Source organism: Oncorhynchus keta, chromosome 17 (genome assembly GCF_023373465.1).
Source record: "Oncorhynchus keta strain PuntledgeMale-10-30-2019 chromosome 17, Oket_V2, whole genome shotgun sequence".
Lineage (NCBI taxonomy): Eukaryota > Metazoa > Chordata > Actinopteri > Salmoniformes > Salmonidae > Oncorhynchus > Oncorhynchus keta.
Window position 1 is genome coordinate 55,820,989 of NC_068437.1, and position 25,781 is coordinate 55,846,769.

Here is a 25,781-nt window from a genome sequence, read left to right on the forward strand (position 1 = left end):
CTACAGGAAGTCCTATATAGCTACAGTGTGTTGCCCCTACAGGAAGTGCTATATAGCTGCAGTGTGTTGCCCCTACAGGAAGTCCTATATAGCTGCAGTGTGTTGTCCCTACAGGAAGTGCTATATAGCTGCAGTGTGTTGCCCCTGAATCACGCTTTAGCACCAGGCAGTCCGACGGATTAATCTGGGTTTGATGAATCTGGGTTTGCTAGGAGAACGCTACCTGCCCGAATGCATAGTGTCAACTCTAAAGTTTAGTTTACATTTACATTTACATTTAAGTCATTTAGCAGACGCTCTTATCCAGAGCGACTTACAAATTGGTGCATTCACCTTATGACATCCAGTGGAACAGCCACTTTACAATAGTGCATCTAAATCTTTTAAGGGGGGTGAGAAGGATTACTTTATCCTATCCTAGGTATTCCTTAAAGAGGTGGGGTTTCAGGTGTCTCCGGAAGGTGGTGATTGACTCCGCTGTCCTGGCGTCGTGAGGGAGTTTGTTCCAACATTGGGGGGCCAGAGCAGCGAACAGTTTTGACTGGGCTGAGCGGGAACTGTACTTCCTCAGTGGTGCTCCAGCCAACGAATATAAAATGTATATTTGCTCCAGCCAACGAATATAAAATGTATCTTTGCTCCAGCCAACGAATATAAAATGTATCTTTGCTCCAGCCAACGGATATAAAATGTATCTTTGCTCCAGCCAACGGATATAAAATGTATCTTTGCTCCAGCCAACGAATATAAAATGTATCTTTGCTCCAGCCAACGAATATAAAATGTATCTTTGCTCCAGCCAACGAATATAAAATGTATCATCTGAAAAGAGAGGATCCGTGGTCTACTAAATGTAACATATTTTAATGAGGGTTTAATTAAACAGATATATATATATAACAAATATCCCAAAGTTTTTGAGCCATATTGAAACAAAAGAAAAGTTACAAAAACAAAACACATAAACATTGGAAACTTGTCTTTTGAACTTGGCCACTAGGGGGCGCATGCGGACTCCCCAAACAGACCTTTACTTTATGAATGTTTTACTCCAGAATGGACCAGACCTTTACTTTATGAATGTTTTACTCCCGGAATGGACCAGACCTTTACTTTATGAATGTTTTACTCTGGAATGGACCAGACCTTTACTTTATGAATGTTTTACTCTGGAATGGACCAGACCAGACCTTTACTTTATGAATGTTTTACTCTGGAATGGACCAGACCTTTACTTTATGAATGTTTTACTCCAGAATGGACCAGACCTTTACTTTATGAATGTTTTACTCTGGAATGGACCAGACCTTTACTTTATGAATGTTTTACTCCAGAATGGACCAGACCAGATCTTTACTTTATGAATGTTTTACTCCAGAATGGACCAGACCTTTACTTTATGAATGTTTTACTCCAGAATGGACCAGACCTTTACTTTATGAATGTTTTACTCCAGAATGGACCAGACCTTTACTTTATGAATGTTTTACTCCAGAATGGAACAGACCTTTACTTTATGAATGTTTTACTCTGGAATGGACCAGACCTTTACTTTATGAATGTTTTACTCCAGAATGGACCAGACCTTTACTTTATGAATGTTTTACTCCAGAATGGACCAGACCTTTACTTTATGAATGTTTTACTCCAGAATGGACCAGACCTTTACTTTATGAATGTTTTACTCCAGAATGGACCAGACCTTTACTTTATGAATGTTTTACTCTGGAATGGACCAGACCTTTACTTTATGAATGTTTTACTCCAGAATGGACCAGACCTTTACTTTATGAATGTTTTACTCCAGAATGGACCAGACCTTTACTTTATGAATGTTTTACTCCAGAATGGACCAGACCTTTACTTTATGAATGTTTTACTCCGGAATGGACCAGACCAGACCTTTACTTTATGAATGTTTTACTCCAGAATGGACCAGACCTTTACTTTATGAATGTTTTACTCCAGAATGGACCAGACCTTTACTTTATGAATGTTTTACTCCAGAATGGACCAGACCTTTACTTTATGAATGTTTTACTCCAGAATGGACCAGACCTTTACTTTATGAATGTTTTACTCCAGAATGGACCAGACCTTTACTTTATGAATGTTTTACTCCAGAATGGACCAGACCTTTACTTTATGAATGTTTTACTCCGGAATGGACCAGACCAGACCTTTACTTTATGAATGTTTTACTCCAGAATGGACCAGACCTTTACTTTATGAATGCTTTACTCCAGAATGGACCAGACCTTTACTTTATGAATGTTTTACTCCAGAATGGACCAGACCTTTACTTTATGAATGTTTTACTCCAGAATGGACCAGACCTTTACTTTATGAATGTTTTACTCCAGAATGGACCAGACCTTTACTTTATGAATGTTTTACTCCGGAATGGACCAGACCTTTACTTTATGAATGTTTTACTCCAGAATGGACCAGACCTTTACTTTATGAATGTTTTACTCCAGAATGGACCAGACCTTTACTTTATGAATGTTTTACTCCAGAATGGACCAGACCTTTACTTTATGAATGTTTTACTCCAGAATGGACCAGACCTTTACTTTATGAATGTTTTACTCCAGAATGGACCAGACCTTTACTTTATGAATGTTTTACTCCAGAATGGACCAGACCTTTACTTTATGAATGTTTTACTCCAGAATGGACCAGACCTTTACTTTATGAATGTTTTACTCCGGAATGGACCAGACCTTTACTTTATGAATGTTTTACTCCAGAATGGACCAGACCTTTAATTTATGAATGTTTTACTCCAGAATGGACCAGACCTTTACTTTATGAATGTTTTACTCCAGAATGGACCAGACCTTTACTTTATGAATGTTTTACTCCGGAATGGACCAGACCTTTACTTTATGAATGTTTTACTCCGGGATGGACCAGACCTTTACTTTATGAATGTTTTACTCCAGAATGGACCAGACCTTTACTTTATGAATGTTTTACTCTGGAATGGACCAGACCTTTACTTTATGAATGTTTTACTTCAGAATGGACCAGACCTTTACTTTATGAATGTTTTACTCCGGAATGGACCAGACCTTTACTTTATGAATGTTTTACTCCCGGAATGGACCAGACCTTTACTTTATGAATGTTTTACTCTGGAATGGACCAGACCTTTACTTTACGAATGTTTTACTCTGGAATGGACCAGACCAGACCTTTACTTTATGAATGTTTTACTCTGGAATGGACCAGACCTTTACTTTATGAATGTTTTACTCCAGAATGGACTAGACCTTTACTTTATGAATGTTTTACTCTGGAATGGACCAGACCTTTACTTTATGAATGTTTTACTCCAGAATGGACCAGACCAGATCTTTACTTTATGAATGTTTTACTCCAGAATGGACCAGACCTTTACTTTATGAATGTTTTACTCCAGAATGGACCAGACCTTTACTTTATGAATGTTTTACTCCAGAATGGACCAGACCTTTACTTTATGAATGTTTTACTCCAGAATGGACCAGACCTTTACTTTATGAATGTTTTACTCTGGAATGGACCAGACCTTTACTTTATGAATGTTTTACTCCAGAATGGACCAGACCTTTACTTTATGAATGTTTTACTCCAGAATGGACCAGACCTTTACTTTATGAATGTTTTACTCTGGAATGGACCAGACCTTTACTTTATGAATGTTTTACTCCAGAATGGACCAGACCTTTACTTTATGAATGTTTTACTCCAGAATGGACCAGACCTTTACTTTATGAATGTTTTACTCCAGAATGGACCAGACCTTTACTTTATGAATGTTTTACTCCGGAATGGACCAGACCAGACCTTTACTTTATGAATGTTTTACTCCAGAATGGACCAGACCTTTACTTTATGAATGTTTTACTCCAGAATGGACCAGACCTTTACTTTATGAATGTTTTACTCCAGAATGGACCAGACCTTTACTTTATGAATGTTTTAGAATGGACCAGAATGGACCAGACCAGACCTTTACTTTATGAATGTTTTACTCCAGAATGGACCAGACCTTTACTTTATGAATGTTTTACTCCAGAATGGACCAGACCTTTACTTTATGAATGTTTTACTCCGGAATGGACCAGACCAGACCTTTACTTTATGAATGTTTTACTCCAGAATGGACCAGACCTTTACTTTATGAATGCTTTACTCCAGAATGGACCAGACCTTTACTTTATGAATGTTTTACTCCAGAATGGACCAGACCTTTACTTTATGAATGTTTTACTCCAGAATGGACCAGACCTTTACTTTATGAATGTTTTACTCCAGAATGGACCAGACCTTTACTTTATGAATGTTTTACTCCAGAATGGACCAGACCTTTACTTTATGAATGTTTTACTCCAGAATGGACCAGACCTTTACTTTATGAATGTTTTACTCCAGAATGGACCAGACCTTTACTTTATGAATGTTTTACTCCAGAATGGACCAGACCTTTACTTTATGAATGTTTTACTCCAGAATGGACCAGACCTTTACTTTATGAATGTTTTACTCCAGAATGGACCAGACCTTTACTTTATGAATGTTTTACTCCAGAATGGACCAGACCTTTACTTTATGAATGTTTTACTCCAGAATGGACCAGACCTTTACTTTATGAATGTTTTACTCCAGAATGGAATGGACCAGACCAGACCTTTACTTTATGAATGTTTTACTCCAGAATGGACCAGACCTTTACTTTAATGTTTTAAATGGACCAGACCTTTACTTTATGAATGTTTTACCAGAATGGACCAGACCTTTACTTTATGAATGTTTTACTCCAGAATGGACCAGACCTTTACTTTATGAATGTTTTACTCCAGAATGGACCAGACCTTTACTTTATGAATGTTTTACTCCAGAATGGACCAGACCTTTACTTTATGAATGTTTTACTCCAGAATGGACCAGACCTTTACTTTATGAATGTTTTACTCCGGAATGGACCAGACCTTTACTTTATGAATGTTTTACTCCAGAATGGACCAGACCTTTACTTTATGAATGTTTTACTCCAGAATGGACCAGACCTTTACTTTATGAATGTTTTACTCCAGAATGGACCAGACCTTTACTTTATGAATGTTTTACTCCAGAATGGACCAGACCTTTACTTTATGAATGTTTTACTCCAGAATGGACCAGACCTTTACTTTATGAATGTTTTACTCCAGAATGGACCAGACCTTTACTTTATGAATGTTTTACTCCAGAATGGACCAGACCTTTACTTTATGAATGTTTTACTCCGAATGAATGGACCAGACCTTTACTTTATGAATGTTTTACTCCAGAATGGACCAGACCTTTACTTTATGAATGTTTTACCAGAATGGACCAGACCTTTACTTTATGAATGTTTTACTCCAGAATGGACCTTTACTTTATGAATGTTTTACTCCAGAATGGACCAGACCTTTACTTTATGAATGTTTTACTCCAGAATGGACCAGACCTTTACTTTATGAATGTTTTACTCCAGAATGGACCAGACCTTTACTTTGAATGTTTTATGTGGACCGGGACTTACTTTATGAATGTTTTACCAGAATACCTTTACTTTATGAATGTTTTAATGGACCAGACCTTTACTTTATGAATGTTTTACTCCAGAATGGACCAGACCTTTACTTTATGAATGTTTTACTCCAGAATGGACCAGACCTTTACTTTATGAATGTTTTACTCCAGAATGGACCAGACCTTTACTTTATGAATGTTTTACTCCAGAATGGACCAGACCTTTACTTTATGAATGTTTTACTCTGAATGGACCAGACCTTTACTTTACTTTATGAATGTTTTACTAGAATGGACCAGACCTTTACTTTATGAATGTTTTACAGAATGGACCAGACCTTTACTTTATGAATGTTTTACTCCAGAATGGACCAGACCTTTACTTTATGAATGTTTTACTCCAGAATGGACCAGACCTTTACTTTATGAATGTTTTACTCCGGAATGGACCAGACCAGACCTTTACTTTATGAATGTTTTACTCCAGAATGGACCAGACCTTTACTTTATGAATGTTTTACTCCAGAATGGACCAGACCTTTACTTTATGAATGTTTTACTCCAGAATTTATGAATGTTTTACTCCAGAATGGACCAGACCTTTACTTTATGAATGTTTTACTCCAGAATGGACCAGACCTTTACTTTATGAATGTTTTACTCCAGAATGGACCAGACCTTTACTTTATGAATGTTTTACTCCAGAATGGACCAGACCTTTACTTTATGAATGTTTTACTCCAGAATGGACCAGACTTTATGAATGTTTTACTCCAGAATGGACCAGACCTTTACTTTATGAATGTTTTACTCCAGAATGGACCAGACCTTTACTTTATGAATGTTTTACTCCAGAATGGACCAGACCTTTACTTTATGAATGTTTTACTTCAGAATGGACCAGACCTTTACTTTATGAATGTTTTACTCCAGAATGGACCAGACCTTTACTTTATGAATGTTTTACTCCAGAATGGACCAGACCTTTACTTTATGAATGTTTTACTCCAGAATGGACCAGACCAGACCTTTACTTTATGAATGTTTTACTCCAGAATGGACCAGACCTTTACTTTATGAATGTTTTACTCCAGAATGGACCAGACCTTTACTTTATGAATGTTTTACTCCAGAATGGAACAGACCTTTACTTTATGAATGTTTTACTCCAGAATGGACCAGACCAGACCTTTACTTTATGAATGTTTTACTCCGGAATGGACCAGACCTTTACTTTATAAATGTTTTACTCCGGAATGGACCAGACCTTTACTTTATGAATGTTTTACTCCGGAATGGACCAGACCTTTACTTTATGAATGTTTTACTCCAGAATGGACCAGACCTTTACTTTATGAATGTTTTACTTCAGAATGGACCAGACCTTTACTTTATGAATGTTTTACTCCAGAATGGACCAGACCTTTACTTTATGAATGTTTTACTCCAGAATGGACCAGACCTTTACTTTATGAATGTTTTACTCCAGAATGGACCAGACCAGACCTTTACTTTATGAATGTTTTACTCCAGAATGGACCAGACCTTTACTTTATGAATGTTTTACTCCGGAATGGACCAGACCTTTACTTTATGAATGTTTTACTCCAGAATGGACCAGACCTTTACTTTATGAATGTTTTACTTCAGAATGGACCAGACCTTTACTTTATGAATGTTTTACTCCAGAATGGACCAGACCTTTACTTTATGAATGTTTTACTCCAGAATGGACCAGACCTTTACTTTATGAATGTTTTACTCCAGAATGGACCAGACCAGACCTTTACTTTATGAATGTTTTACTCCAGAATGGACCAGACCTTTACTTTATGAATGTTTTACTCCAGAATGGACCAGACCTTTACTTTATGAATGTTTTACTCCAGAATGGAACAGACCTTTACTTTATGAATGTTTTACTCCAGAATGGACCAGACCAGACCTTTACTTTATGAATGTTTTACTCCGGAATGGACCAGACCTTTACTTTATAAATGTTTTACTCCGGAATGGACCAGACCTTTACTTTATGAATGTTTTACTCCGGAATGGACCAGACCTTTACTTTATGAATGTTTTACTCCAGAATGGACCAGACCTTTACTTTATGAATGTTTTACTCCAGAATGGACCAGACCAGACCTTTACTTTATGAATGTTTTACTCCAGAATGGACCAGACCTTTACTTTATGAATGTTTTACTCCAGAATGGACCAGACCTTTACTTTATGAATGTTTTACTCCAGAATGGACCAGACCTTTACTTTATGAATGTTTTACTCTGGAATGGACCAGACCAGACCTTTACTTTATGAATGTTTTACTTCAGAATGGACCAGACCTTTACTTTATGAATGTTTTACTCCAGAATGGACCAGACCTTTACTTTATGAATTTTTTACTCCGGAAAGGACCAGACCTTTACTTTATGAATGTTTTACTCCGGAATGGACCAGACCTTTACTTTATGAATGTTTTACTCTGGAATGGACCAGACCAGACCTTTACTTTATGAATGTTTTACTCCAGAATGGACCAGACCTTTACTTTATGAATGTTTTACTCCGGAATGGACCAGACCTTTACTTTATGAATGTTTTATTCCAGAATGGACCAGACCTTTACTTTATGAATGTTTTACTCCAGAATGGACCAGACCTTTACTTTATGAATGTTTTACTCCAGAATGGACCAGACCTTTACTTTATGAATGTTTTACTCTGGAATGGACCAGACCTTTACTTTATGAATGTTTTACTCCAGAATGGACCAGACCTTTACTTTATGAATGTTTTACTCCAGAATGGACCAGACCTTTACTTTATGAATGTTTTACTCTGGAATGGACCAGACCTTTACTTTATGAATGTTTTACTCCGGAATGGACCAGACCAGACCTTTACTTTATGAATGTTTTACTCCAGAATGGACCAGACCTTTACTTTATGAATGTTTTACTCCGGAATGGACCAGACCAGACCTTTACTTTATGAATGTTTTACTCCAGAATGGACCAGACCAGACCTTTACTTTATGAATGTTTTACTTCAGAATGGACCAGACCTTTACTTTATGAATGTTTTACTCCAGAATGGACCAGACCTTTACTTTATGAATGTTTTACTCCGGAATGGACCAGACCAGACCTTTACTTTATGAATGTTTTACTCTGGAATGGACCAGACCAGACCTTTACTTTATGAATGTTTTACTTCAGAATGGACCAGACCTTTACTTTATGAATGTTTTACTCCAGAATGGACCAGACCTTTACTTTATGAATGTTTTACTCCAGAATGGACCAGACCTTTACTTTATGAATGTTTTACTCCAGAATGGACCAGACCTTTACTTTATGAATGTTTTACTCTGGAATGGACCAGACCTTTACTTTATGAATGTTTTACTCCGGAATGGACCAGACCAGACCTTTACTTTATGAATGTTTTACTCCAGAATGGACCAGACCTTTACTTTATGAATGTTTTACTCTGGAATGGACCAGACCAGACCTTTACTTTATGAATGTTTTACTCTGGAATGGACCAGACCAGACCTTTACTTTATGAATGTTTTACTCCAGAATGGACCAGACCTTTACTTTATGAATGTTTTACTCCAGAATGGACCAGACCTTTACTTTATGAATGTTTTACTCCAGAATGGACCAGACCTTTACTTTATGAATGTTTTACTCCAGAATGGACCAGACCTTTACTTTATGAATGTTTTACTCTGGAATGGACCAGACCTTTACTTTATGAATGTTTTACTCCAGAATGGACCAGACCTTTACTTTATGAATGTTTTACTCCGGAATGGACCAGACCTTTTTGGACATAACACTTTATATATATTCATAACAAATGTCATAATACATATTTCTCTAGAGGTGAAATAACAGTGTTGGACTACAACAAATTCCAGTGACATCGCTCATCATTTAGCTCAATGAGCAAATCTCTATTACACTGTATGATACAAGAAATATTCAGATTTCTGCAATGAGCACATAGATTATTGCATTATTACATTGTCCTTTTTTGCATTGAAAGGGTGGAACTCAAGATAATGAAACAGTTCTCCATTCGCTGGTGGATCGAGCCTTCATTCAGCCTCCAGTACAGATCAATGGTGAAACAACTCTCTTCAAACATCTAACAGCTTTGAGAGGTACAAGAGAGCCTGTATGTGGCGACCTTTGTCCGAAAGTTTGAGATCTATTATCTTGCTGTACATCTGGAGATATTTTATCATGCTGTTGATCCCCAAATGGAGAGATCACGATCACAATCAAAACCATCTCATCGTTGTGTTCTACAATATTCTAGAGTTTTCTACACCATGTTTTTGAGGTGCTCTGGAGTGTTGTAGAATGTTCTACAGTGTTCTACACCATGTTTTTGAGGTGTTCTAAAGTGTTGTAGAATGTTCTACAGTGTTCTACACCATGTTTTTGAGGTGTTCTAAAGTGTTGTAGAATGTTCTACAGTGTTCTACACCATGTTTTTGAGGTGTTCTAAAGTGTTGTAGAATGTTCTAGAATGTTCATGAATCTGCTAAACCATGTTATTGTTGAGTTTGGTCCACTCAAAGATGTCCTGCTCACACACAATGTCTGAGTTGATGAGCAAGTAACGGTCCCCGACACAGAAGTGTTTCTGGCAGGCCGCGCATTTAAAACACTCCAGGTGGTAGACCTTGTCCCTCACACGCATGGTCATCTCAAACGCTCTGATTCTCTTCTCACAGCTAGCACACAGCCCGTCCTGTCCAAACAGCCTGGGAGGGAAGGGAGATGAAGGTGTATAACTTCCACGGGATAAGCATTAATAAAACATTATAAAGAGTTTACATGCTATTGACTAATTCATATTTTGTCATATTTGTATGAATTTTGGAAACATTTAAAATAATTTATATGTAAGCGTCATATGTGCAGGATTTCAATTACTTATTGACTCTTGGGGGTGCCCAACAGCAAAATATCTAACTCTGTTTTTGGGGTGAGTGCATATGGTAAATGTCAACTGTAAAGTGTCTAACCTGAGGTAGTCTCTGCGACAGAGCTTACGTCCCAGTTTGTAGTAGAGTCTTCGTCCCACCTCTCCCAGTCTGCAGCCACACAGGTCACAGCTCAGACAGTCCTCATGCCAGTACTTCTCTATGGCTTTCAGGAAGAACCTGTCCCCGATGCTCTGCTGGCAACCCCCACAGTTCAAGAGGGACGGGGCCATCTGTAACACCTCGTCCACCGGCTCCCTAGGGGGAACGACGACAAGAAACAGATGAGGACATGGAAGAATACAAGTCCATAATAAGAAGGCTGTGTGTGTGTGTGTGTGTGTGTGTGTGTGTGTGTGTGTGTGTGTGTGTGTGTGTGTGTGTGTGTGTGTGTGTGTGTGTGTGTGTGTGTGTGTGTGTGTGTGTGTGTGTGTGTGTGTGTGTGTGTGTGTGTTCTACCATGTAATATGCACATATTATTATTAGTTTAACCCACAGGATGGAGCCATTGACCTATATACCAGTGAGTGCAGCACATAATCCCTGTGTCCTGTTCATACAGCCAAAATATGCACTGACAAAAGGGTCACGACATTCAGCAGCCTTCTAAATAGACTTATATTGTTCTTTATAATGATCCCTTTCCCATTTATTGGTGCTTCCTTTTTCAATTGGTTCTTTCATGATTTTGTATTTGAATTGGATTGAACTCTGAAGAGACTTTGGAAACTGCCACTTGGTCTATTGCGTTTGCTTATTTCCAAGCAACTATTGTAATTTGCGTAATAAGACATTCTACGGCAGTATCAAGTCTACATTGAAGGTCCTTGAATCTATTATAGCCTATTCTATTATATTATATTTCAAGGAAACAGCCGACTGGTACGTCACTTACTCGTTAGCCTCCATCGTCTTCCTTTCAATTGCAGATGACATTTTCCCAGTATGTTTTATTTCTCAGGTTGATATCAATCAAAGATGTTCCCGCTTCTCTTCTCTGTGATCAGCCTGGCAGGCCCACACCACGTTCACAGTTAAATCTTCAGAACACGCGTATAACGGTAAATGTCGAAGGGACACACACTGCACCTGCTCTGATATAATGTCGTCCTAGACGTCAGTTGCGCGCGGAATTTGCCTTCATTTTATATGACATAATTTCCACCAGCAGTCTATGTCCAACGAAGATCATCCTGACATGTGACGCATTTTCAATGATGGAGGCTATTCTGTATATTTCCTCAGGCAATTGAGAAACCGCAGTGAAATTCGGTGTAGCCTTCGTCTTTCATAAGTGCATTTTTTTTCAACTCCATTGCGACTGTGTATATGTCTTCAAACCCTAGAATAATTAAAATCAGCAAAGGTTGCTTGACTGAGTCTTCCCTTCCTCTTCAGTTCTTATTTATATTCCCTTCTTCTCCACACGCGCTCTGTCCTGAGAATGAACGTTACCGCGGTTCCGTTATTGAGCGGCTGCGTCGTGCTTTTAAATACCAGCTCCGGCCCCCTAGCTCGGTCTCTGGTTTCGTTTCACCCTTCCTGCTCACGACTACTTGACAATGGGGGGAAATCGCTCTTAAAGCGACAGATAGCCAGCCCAGAGCAGAGCTCTCGAGCTCAACTCCTTCATGCATGATTGAAGAAGTAAGTCGTGACAGAACTTGGGGTCACGAAGTGTTGCCTCGAGTTCAAGTGGTGTCTATATGTCTAAATGGCAACACAAGTGAGATAAATAAAAGCCTTTTAGCTTATTTGTGTGAAACATTCTCACTGCACCGTGTGGTAGTCTTATTAGTGCCTGTTTATTTATGGTTTGTTTCATTCCTAATAGGTAAATTATCCAACAGTCAAAATACAATTAGGAGCAAACATAACATAAAAGCATTGCTCTGGGTACAGCAGCTCCTGGTGGAAAACCCCAGCTTGGATTATCATGAGCCTTGATGGGTCTATTGCCTTTTATTGAAAATAAATGTTGAAATGTGCCATGGTATGTGTTCTTTTGGACAGTGCCTTTTCTCAGCAGTTTTATGACATCACATTGGACGAGTAACATTTGTGTTATAGGAGCATTGGACTTGGTTAACATGCATATATATCCTTACAGTCTGAAAAGGGATCTACAACTCTCATGTAAAAAAAAAAAAAGGTTTATTTAACCAGCAGAAAGACTCCCTATCTCTCTCTGTATAATCTGTGTTCTTACACCCATCCTCAACCAACGTCCTCAGGGAGCCTTCCTCTTATCTGCTGCCAGGGTCCCAGGCTGGCTGTTAGAGGGAGAGAGGGAGGGAGACACACACAGCAGTTGGACTGAGCTGAGAGATAAAGCACCTTGCCTACTGCAACACCCGGTTTATACACACTTGTCAGGCATTAATAATCAATCATCATCAACCCCAATTTCTACTGTTACATTACTGCTGATGGTGGGTGGACCGAATACAGCCTGAGAGTGCCAGTCTGTTTGTGCCATCATGCCAACTCATTGTCACTCATTGTCATGCCACTCAAGCTGGCACTCAGGCTAGGCCGAGTGTACTCCTCCCCAGGCAGATGCTTGGTTAAATGTAGGTCGATCACAGCCTGTGGCTAGATTCTGGCTGTTAGGTTGTGTTGTGGGTTTTGTTGTGTAGGCCCAGTGGCCACACAGAGACAGAAACAGAGCTGAGAAGGCCCCGGAGCACAGCTATGTTTAGTGGAGATCTAATGCAGAACAGCTTTGAGAGACAGAGAGATGACTATTCAGAGTTACATGATCACAGAACAGAACACAATTCACAGTTAATGAGTTCTAGAACACCAACCAAGACATTTGGTTAGACAGGAATCTTAATTAAGAGGCTAATGAGTTCTAGAACACCAACCAAGACATTTGGTTAGACAGGAATCTTAAGAGGCTAATTTTTTAATTTTTTATTTCACCTTTATTTTACCAGGTAGGCTAGTTGAGAACAAGTTCTCATTTGCAACTGCGACCTGGCCAAGATAAAGCATAGCAGTGTGAACAGACAACACGGAGTTACACATGGAGTAAACAATTAGCAAGTCAATAACACAGTAGAAAAAGGGGGGAGTCTATATACAATGTGTGCAAAAGGCATGAGGAGGTAGGCGAATAATTACAATATTGCAGATTAACACTGGAGTGATAAATGATCAGATGATCATGTACAGGTGGAGATATTGGTGTGCAAAAGAGCAGAAAAGTAAATGAATAAAAACTGTGGGGATGACGTAGGTGAAAATGGGTGGGCTATTTACCAATAGATTATGTATAATAATATAATAATATTATACATATAATATTATGTACAGCTGCAGCGATCGGTTAGCTGCTCAGATAGCTGATGTTTGAAGTTGGTGAGGGAGATAAGTCTCCAACTTCAGCGATTTTTGCAATTCGTTCCAGTCACAGGCAGCAGAGTACTGGAACGAAAGGCGGCCGAATGAGGTGTTGGCTTTAGGGATGATCAGTGAGATACACCTGCTGGAGCGCGTGCTACGGATGGGTGTTGCCATCGTGACCAGTGAACTGAGATAAGGCGGAGCTTTACCTAGCATGACCTTGTAGATGACCTGGAGCCAGTGGGTCTGGCGACGAATATGTAGCGACGGCCAGCCGACTAGAGCATACAAGTCGCAGTGGTGGGTGGTATAAGGTGCTTTAGTGACAAAACGGATGGCACTGTGATAAACTGCATCCAGTTTGCTGAGTAGAGTGTTGGAAGCGATTTTTTAGATGACATCGCCGAAGTCGAGGATCGGTAGGATAGTCAGTTTTACTAGGGTAAGCTTGGCAGCGTGAGTGAAGGAGGCTTTGTTGCGGAATAGAAAGCCGACTCTTGATTTGATTTTCGATTGGAGATGTTTGATATGGGTCTGGAAGGAGAGTTTGCAGTCTAGCCAGACACCTAGGTACTTATAGGTGTCCACATATTCAAGGTCGGAACCATCCAGTGTGGTGATGCTAGTCGGGCATGCGGGTGCAGGCAGCGATCGGTTAAAAAGCATGCATTTGGTTTTACTAGCGTTTAAGAGCAGTTGGAGGCCACGGAAGGAGTGTTGTATGGCATTGAAGCTCGTTTGGAGGTTAGATAGCAGTTCTAGAACACAAACCAAGACATTTGGTTAGACAGGAATCTTAAGAGGCTAATGAGTTCTAGAACACCAACCAAGACATTTGGTTAGACAGGAATCTTAATTAAGAGGCTAATGAGTTCTAGAACACCAACCAAGACATTTGGTTAGACAGGAATCTTAAGAGGCTAATGAGTTCTAGAACACCAACCAAGACATTTGGTTAGACAGGAATCTTAATTAAGAGGCTAATGAGTTCTAGAACACCAACCAAGACATTTGGTTAGACAGGAATCTTGGAACCTTTATTTGAAATAGGGTTTTATCTTATCTGATGACAGGTGATTTGGAGAAGAGCTTATGATGTCTACGACAATAGACTTTGGAGTTACACCTTGACTACGTTTTTTTTTTCACTTTAAATTGTATGTCAAACAAAAATCATCGAGTTAAAAGTTTAACAAACCATACAACTCTACACACAAGACTACTTTTAACAATTTCCTCAGAAAAGTGTCCAAAAACAAATTTTGTGGAAGAACTGTGCAGATGCTAACTTTGGTAATGGAAATACGGTTAAATCTACCTCAGGTTTTTATGAGACTACATTCTTTTTTTATACGGTTACATATCTGCTCTGAATGAAGATTTATTTGAAACCCAAAACCCAAGTTGATGTGCTCCTATTAACTTTACATGTTGGTGCTCGTGGAGCCTTTGATGGAAAAGGGGAATAATGATGCCCTTATCCAGAGAAACCAACACAAGCTTCATCATATACAGTGGCACACAAAAAGGTGCTCTCTAGAACTTAAGAAGGTTCATCGGCTGTCCCCATAGGAGAACCTTTGTTGATCCAGGGAGAACCCTTTTGGTTCCAAGTAGAACCGTTTGAGTTCCACGTAGAACCCTTTCCACAGAAGGTTCTACATGGAACCCAAAATGGTTCTACCTGGAACAAAAACGGGTTTTGACCTAGAACCAAAAAGTGTTCTCCTATGGGGACAGTTGATGAATACATTTAAAAAACCTTTGTCTAAGACTGTAGTCTAGTCTTCCAAGGGCTATAGCCCAAGTCTAAGTCTAAGTCTAAGCCTAAGCCTAAATCCAAAGACTTTGAGACAACGCAGTCAGCATATCCCCAACAGTTGGTGCTGCTGTGAAGATGAATCCAGTACTTAAAACCATTCACCATTTCCTGTGGATTTGACAGGGCAGGCCTAGAAGGATGTGCTAAACGTGTCAGCATGCTTCAGTTCGGCTGGTGCCTAAGCGAACCGAACGAGTGTGCTCGCATACTCCCTTAAAAACCTTTGTTTGATAAACAAGAAAAAAAAGTGGCAATAGTACTGCTTGTCCATTTTGAGACGCCGTAGCCAGTATGCACTTCCTCAAAATAGTCTGAATTAATCTAAAATAACTCAAGAAATCTGTCATACATTTGTTTTTGCAGAGTAGATCTCAGTTGCGCAATTTTACATCACAGAAGAAGAGCTGTCTTTCCTGGGAGGGGTCAGGCCCACTTTTACTACTGCTCTACTGCTTACTCTCAATCGCCCCACTGACTCCGCTGTCTGACTGCAGTTGGCTCAAACTGATAGGCGGCTGACGACGCTGATAGAGCACTGGAGAAAATTGAGGTCTGTACATGAGGGCATGCAACAGGAAACAGAAAGTGAGCCTTTCTTACTGTGCAAGTCTAGATAGTCCCTAAATGTTTCAGTCCATTTTGGTGCTAAAAGTGGGAATCAGCAGTTGACACGGTAACAAAGTGTGTCCCCGTCACGGTTTCGGTAAAAGGCTGAGGGTTGGCGCTGGAGAAATGTAACCACTCTCAAATTTAAAAACAGAGCTATAGATGCAAGGACTGACCATCCATGATATCATGTTTTGAGGTTATACCATAATTGTTAGCATTTACTTTGAGGCATTTTTTAAATGATATTCTTCAATAATCATTGGGTACATACTATCATTGATTTATATGTCCATAAATGGATGTCACAACTGCAGAATGCACCTTTAACGACCACAACCCTGGTTTGTTGTTCTGAGTTCAATAGGTGGGAAGGAATCCATTAGTCCTCAAGGGTTTCCTTTGCTGCTTCTAAAACAAATGGTGTATGACATGACAACACGTTATATTACCATGGTAACGTGACAACACGTTACAATATACTGTAACTACATGGTAACACGTTATAATATACTGTAACTACATGGTAACACGTTATAATATACTGTAACGACATGACAACATGTTACAATATACTGTAACTACATGGTAACACGTTATAATATACTGTAACTACATGGTAACACGTTATAATATAATGTAACTACATGACAACATGTTATAATATACTGTAACGACATGGTAACATGTTATAATATACTGTAACTACATGGTAACATGTTATAATATACTGTAACGACATGGTAACATGACCACATGTTATAATATACTGTAACTACATGGTAACATGACAACATGTTATAATATACTGTAACTACATGGTAACATGTTATAATATACTGTAACTACATGGTAACATGTTATAATATACTGTAACTACATGGTAACATGTTATAATATACTGTAACTACATGGTAACATGTTATAATATACTGTAACGACATGGTAACATGTTATAATATACTGTAACTACATGACAACATGTTATAATATACTGTAACTACATGGTAACATGTTATAATATACTGTAACTACATGGTAACATGTTATAATATACTGTAACTACATGGTAACATGTTATAATATACTGTAACTACATGGTAACATGTTATAATATAATGTAACTACATGACAACATGTTATAATATACTGTAACTACATGGTAACATGTTATAATATACTGTAACGACATGGTAACATGACAACATGTTATAATATACTGTAACTACATGGTAACATGACAACATGTTATAATATACTGTAACTACATGGTAACATGTTATAATATACTGTAACTACATGGTAACATGTTATAATATACTGTGACTACATGGTAACATGACAACATGTTATAATATACTGTAACTACATGGTAACATGTTATAATATACTGTAACTACATGGTAACATGTTATAATATACTGTAACTACATGGTAACATGTTATAATATACTGTAACGACATGGTAACATGTTATAATATACTGTAACTACATGGTAACATGGTAACATGTTATAATATACTGTAACTACATGGTAACATGACAACATGTTATAATATACTGTAACTACATGGTAACATGTTATAATATACTGTAACTACATGGTAACATGTTATAATATACTGTAACGACATGACAACATGTTATAATATACTGTAACTACATGGTAACATGTTATAATATACTGTAACGACATGGTACATGTTATAATATACTGTAACTACATGATAACATGACAACATGTTATAATATACTGTAACTACATGGTAACATGTTATAATATACTGTAACTACATGGTAACATGTTATAATATACTGTAACTACATGGTAACACGTTATAATATACTGTAATTACATGGTAACATGTTATAATATACTGTAACTACATGGTAACATGTTATAATATACTGTAACTACATGGTAACATGACAACATGTTATAATATACTGTAACTACATGGTAACACGTTATAATATACTGTAATTACATGGTAACATGTTATAATATACTGTAACTACATGGTAACATGTTATAATATACTGTAACTACATGGTAACATGACAACATGTTATAATATACTGTAACTACATGGTAACACGTTATAATATACTGTAACTACATGGTAACATGTTATAATATACTGTAACTACATGGTAACATGACAACAAGTTATAATATACTGTAACTACATGACAACATGTTATAATATACTGTAACTACATGGTAACATGACAACATGTTATAATATACTGTAACTACATGGTAACATGTTATACTATACTGTAACTACATGGTAACATGTTATAATATACTGTAACTACATGACAACATGTTATAATATACTGTAACTACATGGTAACATGTTATAATATACTGTACAGACATGATAACATGTTATATTACCATGGTAACCTGACAACACGTTACAATATACTGTAACTACATGACAACATGTTATAATATACTGTAACTACATGGTAACATGTTATACTATACTGTAACTACATGGTAACACGTTATAATATACTGTATCTACATGGTAACACGTTATAATATACTGTAACTACATGTTAACATGTTATAATATACTGTAACTATATGGTAACATGACAACATGTTATAATATACTGTAACTACATGATAACATGTTACAATATACTGTAACTACATAGTAACGTGACAACACGTTAAAATATACTGTAACTACATGGTAACATGTTATAATATAATGTAACTACATGTTAACATGTTATAATATACTGTAACTACATGATAACATGTTATAATATACTGTAACTACATGATAACATGTTACAATATACTGTTACTACATGGTAACATGTTATAATATACTGTAACTACATGATAACACGTTATAATATACTGTAACTACATGGTAACACGTTATAATATACTGTAACTACATGTTAACATGTTATAATATACAGTAACTACATGGTAACATGACAACACGTTATAATATACTGTAACTACATGGTAACATGTTATACTATACTGTAACTACATGGTAACATGTTATAATATACTGTAACTACATGACAACATGTTATAATATACTGTAACTACATGGTAACATGTTATAATATACTGTACAGACATGATAACATGTTATATTACCATGGTAACCTGACAACACGTTACAATATACTGTAACTACATGTTAAAATGTTATAATATACTGTAACTACATTTTAACATGTTATAATATAATGTAACTACATGGTAACAGGATAACACGTTATAAAATACTGTAACTACGTGGTAACATGTTACAATATACTGTAACTACATGTTAACATGTTACAATATGCTGTACATACATGATAGCATGTTATATTACAATGGTAACATGGCAACACGTTACAATATACTGTAACTACATGGTAACATATTACAATATACTGTAACTACATGTTAACATGTTACAATATACTGTAACTACATGTTAACATATTACAATATACTGTAACTACATGTTAACATGTTATAATATACTGTAACTATATGGTACCATGTTATAATATGCTGTACAGACATGATAACATGTTATATTACCATGGTAACATGACAACACGTTACAATATACTGTAACTACATGACAACACATTATATTACCATGGTAACGTGACAACACGTTACAATATACTGTAACTACATGGTAACACGTTACAATATACTGTAACTACATGGTAACACGTTATAATATACTGTAACTACATGGTAACATGACAACAAGTTATAATATACTGTAACTACATGGTAACACGTTATAATATACTGTAACTACATGACAACATGTTATAATATACTGTAACTCCATGGTAACACGTTATTAATATACTGTAACTACATGACAACACATTATATTACCATGGTAACGTGACAACACATCACAATATACTGTAACTACATGTTAACATGTTATAATATACTGTAACTCCATGGTACCATGTTATAATATACTGTAACTACATGACAACACATTATATTACCATGGTAACGTGACAACACGTTACAATATACTGTAACTGCATGGTAACATGTTATAAAATACTGTAACTACATGATAACATGTTATAATATACTGTAACTACATGATAACATGTTATAATATACTGTAACTACATGATAACATGTTACAATATACTGTAACTACATGACAACATGTTATAATATACTGTAACTACATGGTAACATGTTATAATATACTGTACAGACATGATAACATGTTATATTACCATGGTAACCTGACAACACGTTACAATATACTGTAACTACATGTTAAAATGTTATAATATACTGTAACTACATTTTAACATGTTATAATATAATGTAACTACATGGTAACAGGATAACACGTTATAAAATACTGTAACTACGTGGTAACATGTTACAATATACTGTAACTACATGTTAACATGTTACAATATGCTGTACATACATGATAGCATGTTATATTACCATGGTAACATGACAACACGTTACAATATACTGTAACTACATGGTAACATATTACAATATACTGTAACTACATGTTAACATGTTACAATATACTGTAACTACATGTTAACATATTACAATATACTGTAACTACATGTTAACATGTTATAATATACTGTAACTATATGGTACCATGTTATAATATGCTGTACAGACATGATAACATGTTATATTACCATGGTAACATGACAACACGTTACAATATACTGTAACTACATGACAACACATTATATTACCATGGTAACGTGACAACACGTTACAATATACTGTAACTACATGGTAACACGTTACAATATACTGTAACTACATGGTAACACGTTATAATATACTGTAACTACATGGTAACACGTTATAATATACTGTAACTACATGGTAACATGACAACAAGTTATAATATACTGTAACTACATGGTAACACGTTATAATATACTGTAACTACATGACAACATGTTATAATATACTGTAACTCCATGGTAACACGTTATTAATATACTGTAACTACATGACAACACATTATATTACCATGGTAACGTGACAACACATTACAATATACTGTAACTACATGTTAACATGTTATAATATACTGTAACTCCATGGTACCATGTTATAATATACTGTAACTACATGACAACACATTATATTACCATGGTAACGTGACAACACGTTACAATATACTGTAACTACATGGTAACACGTTACAATATACTGTAACTACATGGTAACATGTTATAAAATACTGTAACTACATGATAACATGTTATAATATACTGTAACTACATGATAACATGTTATAATATACTGTAACTACATGATAACATGTTACAATATACTGTAACTACATAGTAATGTGACAACACGTTAAAATATACTGCAACTACATGTTAACATGTTATAATATGCTGTACAGACATGATAACATGTTATATTACCATGGTACGTGACAACACGTTACAATATACTGTAACTACATGCTAACATGTTATAATATACTGTAACTCCATGGTAACATGTTATAATATACTGTAACTACATGACAACACATTATATTACCATGGTAACGTGACAACACGTTACAATATACTGTAACTGCATGGTAACACGTTATAAAATACTGTAACGACATGGTAACATGTTATAAAATACTGTAACCACATGATAACATGTTATAATATACTGTAACTACATGATAACATGTTACAATATACTGTAACTACATGATAACACGTTATAATATACTGTAACTACATGGTAACACGTTATAATATACTGTATCTACATGGTAACATGTTATAATATACTGTAACTACATGGTAACATGTTATAATATACTGTAACTACATGGTAACACGTTATAATATACTGTAACTACATGGTAACATGTTATAATATACTGTAACTACATGGTAACATGTTATAATATACTGTAAATACATGGTAACATGTTATAATATACTGTAACTCCATGGTAACATGTTATAATAATATACTGTAACTACATGACAACACATTATATTACCATGGTAACGTGACAACACGTTACAATATACTGTAACTACATGGTAACACGTTATAAAATACTGTAACGACATGGTAACATGTTATAAAATACTGTAACTACATGATAACATGTTATAATATACTGTAACTACATGATAACATGTTATAATATACTGTAACTACATGATAACATGTTACAATATACTGTTACTACATGGTAACATGTTATAATATACTGTAACTACATGGTAACATGTTATAATATACTGTAACTACATGGTAACATGTTATAATATACTGTAACTACATGGTAACATGACAACACGTTATAATATACTGTAACTACATGATAACATGTTACAATATACTGTTACTACATGGTAACATGTTATAATATACTGTAACTACATGGTAACACATTATAATATACTGTAACTACATGGTAACATGACAACATGTTATAATATACTGTAACTACATGGTAACATGTTATAATATACTGTAACTACATGGTAACACGTTATAATATACTGTAACTACATGGTAACATGTTATAATATACTGTAACTACATGGTAACATGTTATAATATACTGTAACTACATGGTAACATGACAACAAGTTATAATATACTGTAACTACATGTTAACATGTTATAATATACTGTAACTACATGGTAACATGTTATAATATACTGTAACTACATGGTAACACGTTATAATATACTGTAACTACATGGTAACACGTTATAATATACTGTATCTACATGGTAACATGTTATAATATACTGTAACTACATGGTAACATGTTATAATATACTGTAACTACATGGTAACATGTTATAATATACTGTAACTACATGGTAACATGTTATAATATACTGTAACTACATGGTAACATGTTATAATATACTGTAACTACATGGTAACATGTTATAATATACTGTAACTACATGGTAACATGACAACACGTTATAATATACTGTAACTACATGGTAACATGTTATAATATACTGTAACTACATGGTAACACGTTATAATATACTGTAATTACATGGTAACATGTTATACTATACTGTAACTACATGGTAACATGTTATAATATACTGTAACTACATGGTAACATGATATAATATACTGTAACTACATGGTAACATGTTATAATATACTGTAACTACATGGTAACATGTTATAATATACTGTAACTACATGACAACACATTATATTACCATGGTAACGTGACAACACGTTACAATATACTGTAACTACATGCTAACATGTTATAATATACTGTAACTCCATGGTAACATGTTATAATAATATACTGTAACTACATGACAACACATTATATTACCATGGTAACGTGACAACACGTTACAATATACTGTAACTACATGGTGACACGTTATAAAATACTGTAACGACATGGTAACATGTTATAAAATACTGTAACTACATGATAACATGTTATAATATACTGTAACTACATGATAACATGTTATAATATACAGTAACTACATGATAACATGTTACAATATACTGTTACTACATGGTAACATGTTATAATATACTGTAACTACATGGTAACATGTTATAATATACTGTAACTACATGGTAACATGACAACACGTTATAATATACTGTAACTACATGATAACATGTTACAATATACTGTTACTACATGGTAACATGTTATAATATACTGTAACTACATGGTAACACATTATAATATACTGTAACTACATGGTAACATGACAACACGTTATAATATACTGTAACTACATGTTAACATGTTATAATATACTGTAACTACATGGTAACATGTTATAATATACTGTAACTACATGGTAACATGTTATAATATACTGTAACTACATGGTAACATGACAACAAGTTATAATATACTGTAACTACATGTTAACATGTTATAATATACTGTAACTACATGGTAACATGACAACAAGTTATAATATACTGTAACTACATGTTAACATGTTATAATATACTGTAACTACATGGTAACATGTTATAATATACTGTAACTACATGGTAACATGTTATAATATACTGTAACTACATGGTAACACGTTATAATATACTGTAACTACATGGTAACACGTTATAATATACTGTATCTACATGGTAACATGTTATAATATACTGTAACTACATGGTAACATGTTATAATATACTGTAACTACATGGTAACATGTTATAATATACTGTAACTACATGGTAACACGTTATAATATACTGTAACTACATGGTAACATGTTATAATATACTGTAACTACATGGTAACATGTTATAATATACTGTAACTACATGGTAACATGACAACACGTTATAATATACTGTAACTACATGGTAACATGTTATAATATACTGTAACTACATGGTAACATGTTATAATATACTGTAACTACATGGTAACATGTTATACTATACTGTAACTACATGGTAACATGTTATAATATACTGTAACTACATGGTAACATGTTATAATATACTGTAACTACATGGTAACATGTTATAATATACTGTAACTACATGGTAACATGACAACACGTTATAATATACTGTAACTACATGGTAACATGTTATAATATACAGTAACTACATGGTAACATGTTATAATATACTGTAACTACATGGTAACATGTTATAATATACTGTAACTACATGGTAACACGTTATAATATACTGTAACTACATGACAACATGTTATAATATACTGTAACTCCATGGTAACATGTTATAATAATATACTGTAACTACATGACAACACATTATATTACCATGGTAACGTGACAACACGTTACAATATACTGTAACTACATGGTAACATGACAACACGTTATAATATACTGTAACTCCATGGTACCATGTTATAATATACTGTAACTACATGACAACACATTATATTACCATGGTAACGTGACAACACGTTACAATATACTGTAACTGCATGGTAACATGTTATAAAATACTGTAACTACATGATAACATGTTATAATATACTGTAACTACATGATAACATGTTATAATATACTGTAACTACATGATAACATGTTACAATATACTGTAACTACATGACAACATGTTATAATATACTGTAACTACATGGTAACATGTTATAATATACTGTACAGACATGATAACATGTTATATTACCATGGTAACCTGACAACACGTTACAATATACTGTAACTACATGTTAAAATGTTATAATATACTGTAACTACATTTTAACATGTTATAATATAATGTAACTACATGGTAACAGGATAACACGTTATAAAATACTGTAACTACGTGGTAACATGTTACAATATACTGTAACTACATGTTAACATGTTACAATATGCTGTACATACATGATAGCATGTTATATTACCATGGTAACATGACAACACGTTACAATATACT

At 35.2% G+C, this 25,781-nt stretch overlaps 2 protein-coding genes across 2 annotated transcripts in view; one reads left to right on the forward strand and one right to left on the reverse strand.

Moving 5' to 3' along the window:
- Positions 1-848: 848 nt before the first annotated feature.
- On the reverse strand, positions 849-12,114 carry lmo2 (LIM domain only 2 (rhombotin-like 1)). Its single transcript, XM_052466696.1, has 13 exons — positions 11,451-12,114; positions 10,598-10,813; positions 9,064-10,333; positions 8,981-9,019; positions 8,010-8,404; positions 7,571-7,809; positions 6,815-7,409; positions 6,376-6,653; positions 3,279-3,673; positions 3,000-3,077; positions 2,805-2,882; positions 2,376-2,765; positions 849-1,028 (listed from the first exon to the last, which is right to left on the reverse strand). The coding sequence occupies exons 1-3, from the start codon at positions 11,489-11,491 to the stop codon at positions 10,111-10,113; spliced, it is 480 nt and encodes a 159-aa protein (XP_052322656.1). The 5' UTR covers positions 11,492-12,114; the 3' UTR covers positions 849-1,028; positions 2,376-2,765; positions 2,805-2,882; positions 3,000-3,077; positions 3,279-3,673; positions 6,376-6,653; positions 6,815-7,409; positions 7,571-7,809; positions 8,010-8,404; positions 8,981-9,019; positions 9,064-10,110.
- Positions 12,115-16,108: 3,994 nt separating this feature from the next.
- The window catches only part of LOC118374171 (caprin-1-like), a 56,881-nt gene continuing 47,208 nt past the window's right edge, over positions 16,109-25,781 (forward strand). Inside the window, exon 1 of the mRNA XM_052466653.1 lies at positions 16,109-16,278. The gene's annotated coding sequence lies outside the window, so the exon portion shown is untranslated. The remainder of the gene's footprint in view (positions 16,279-25,781) is intronic.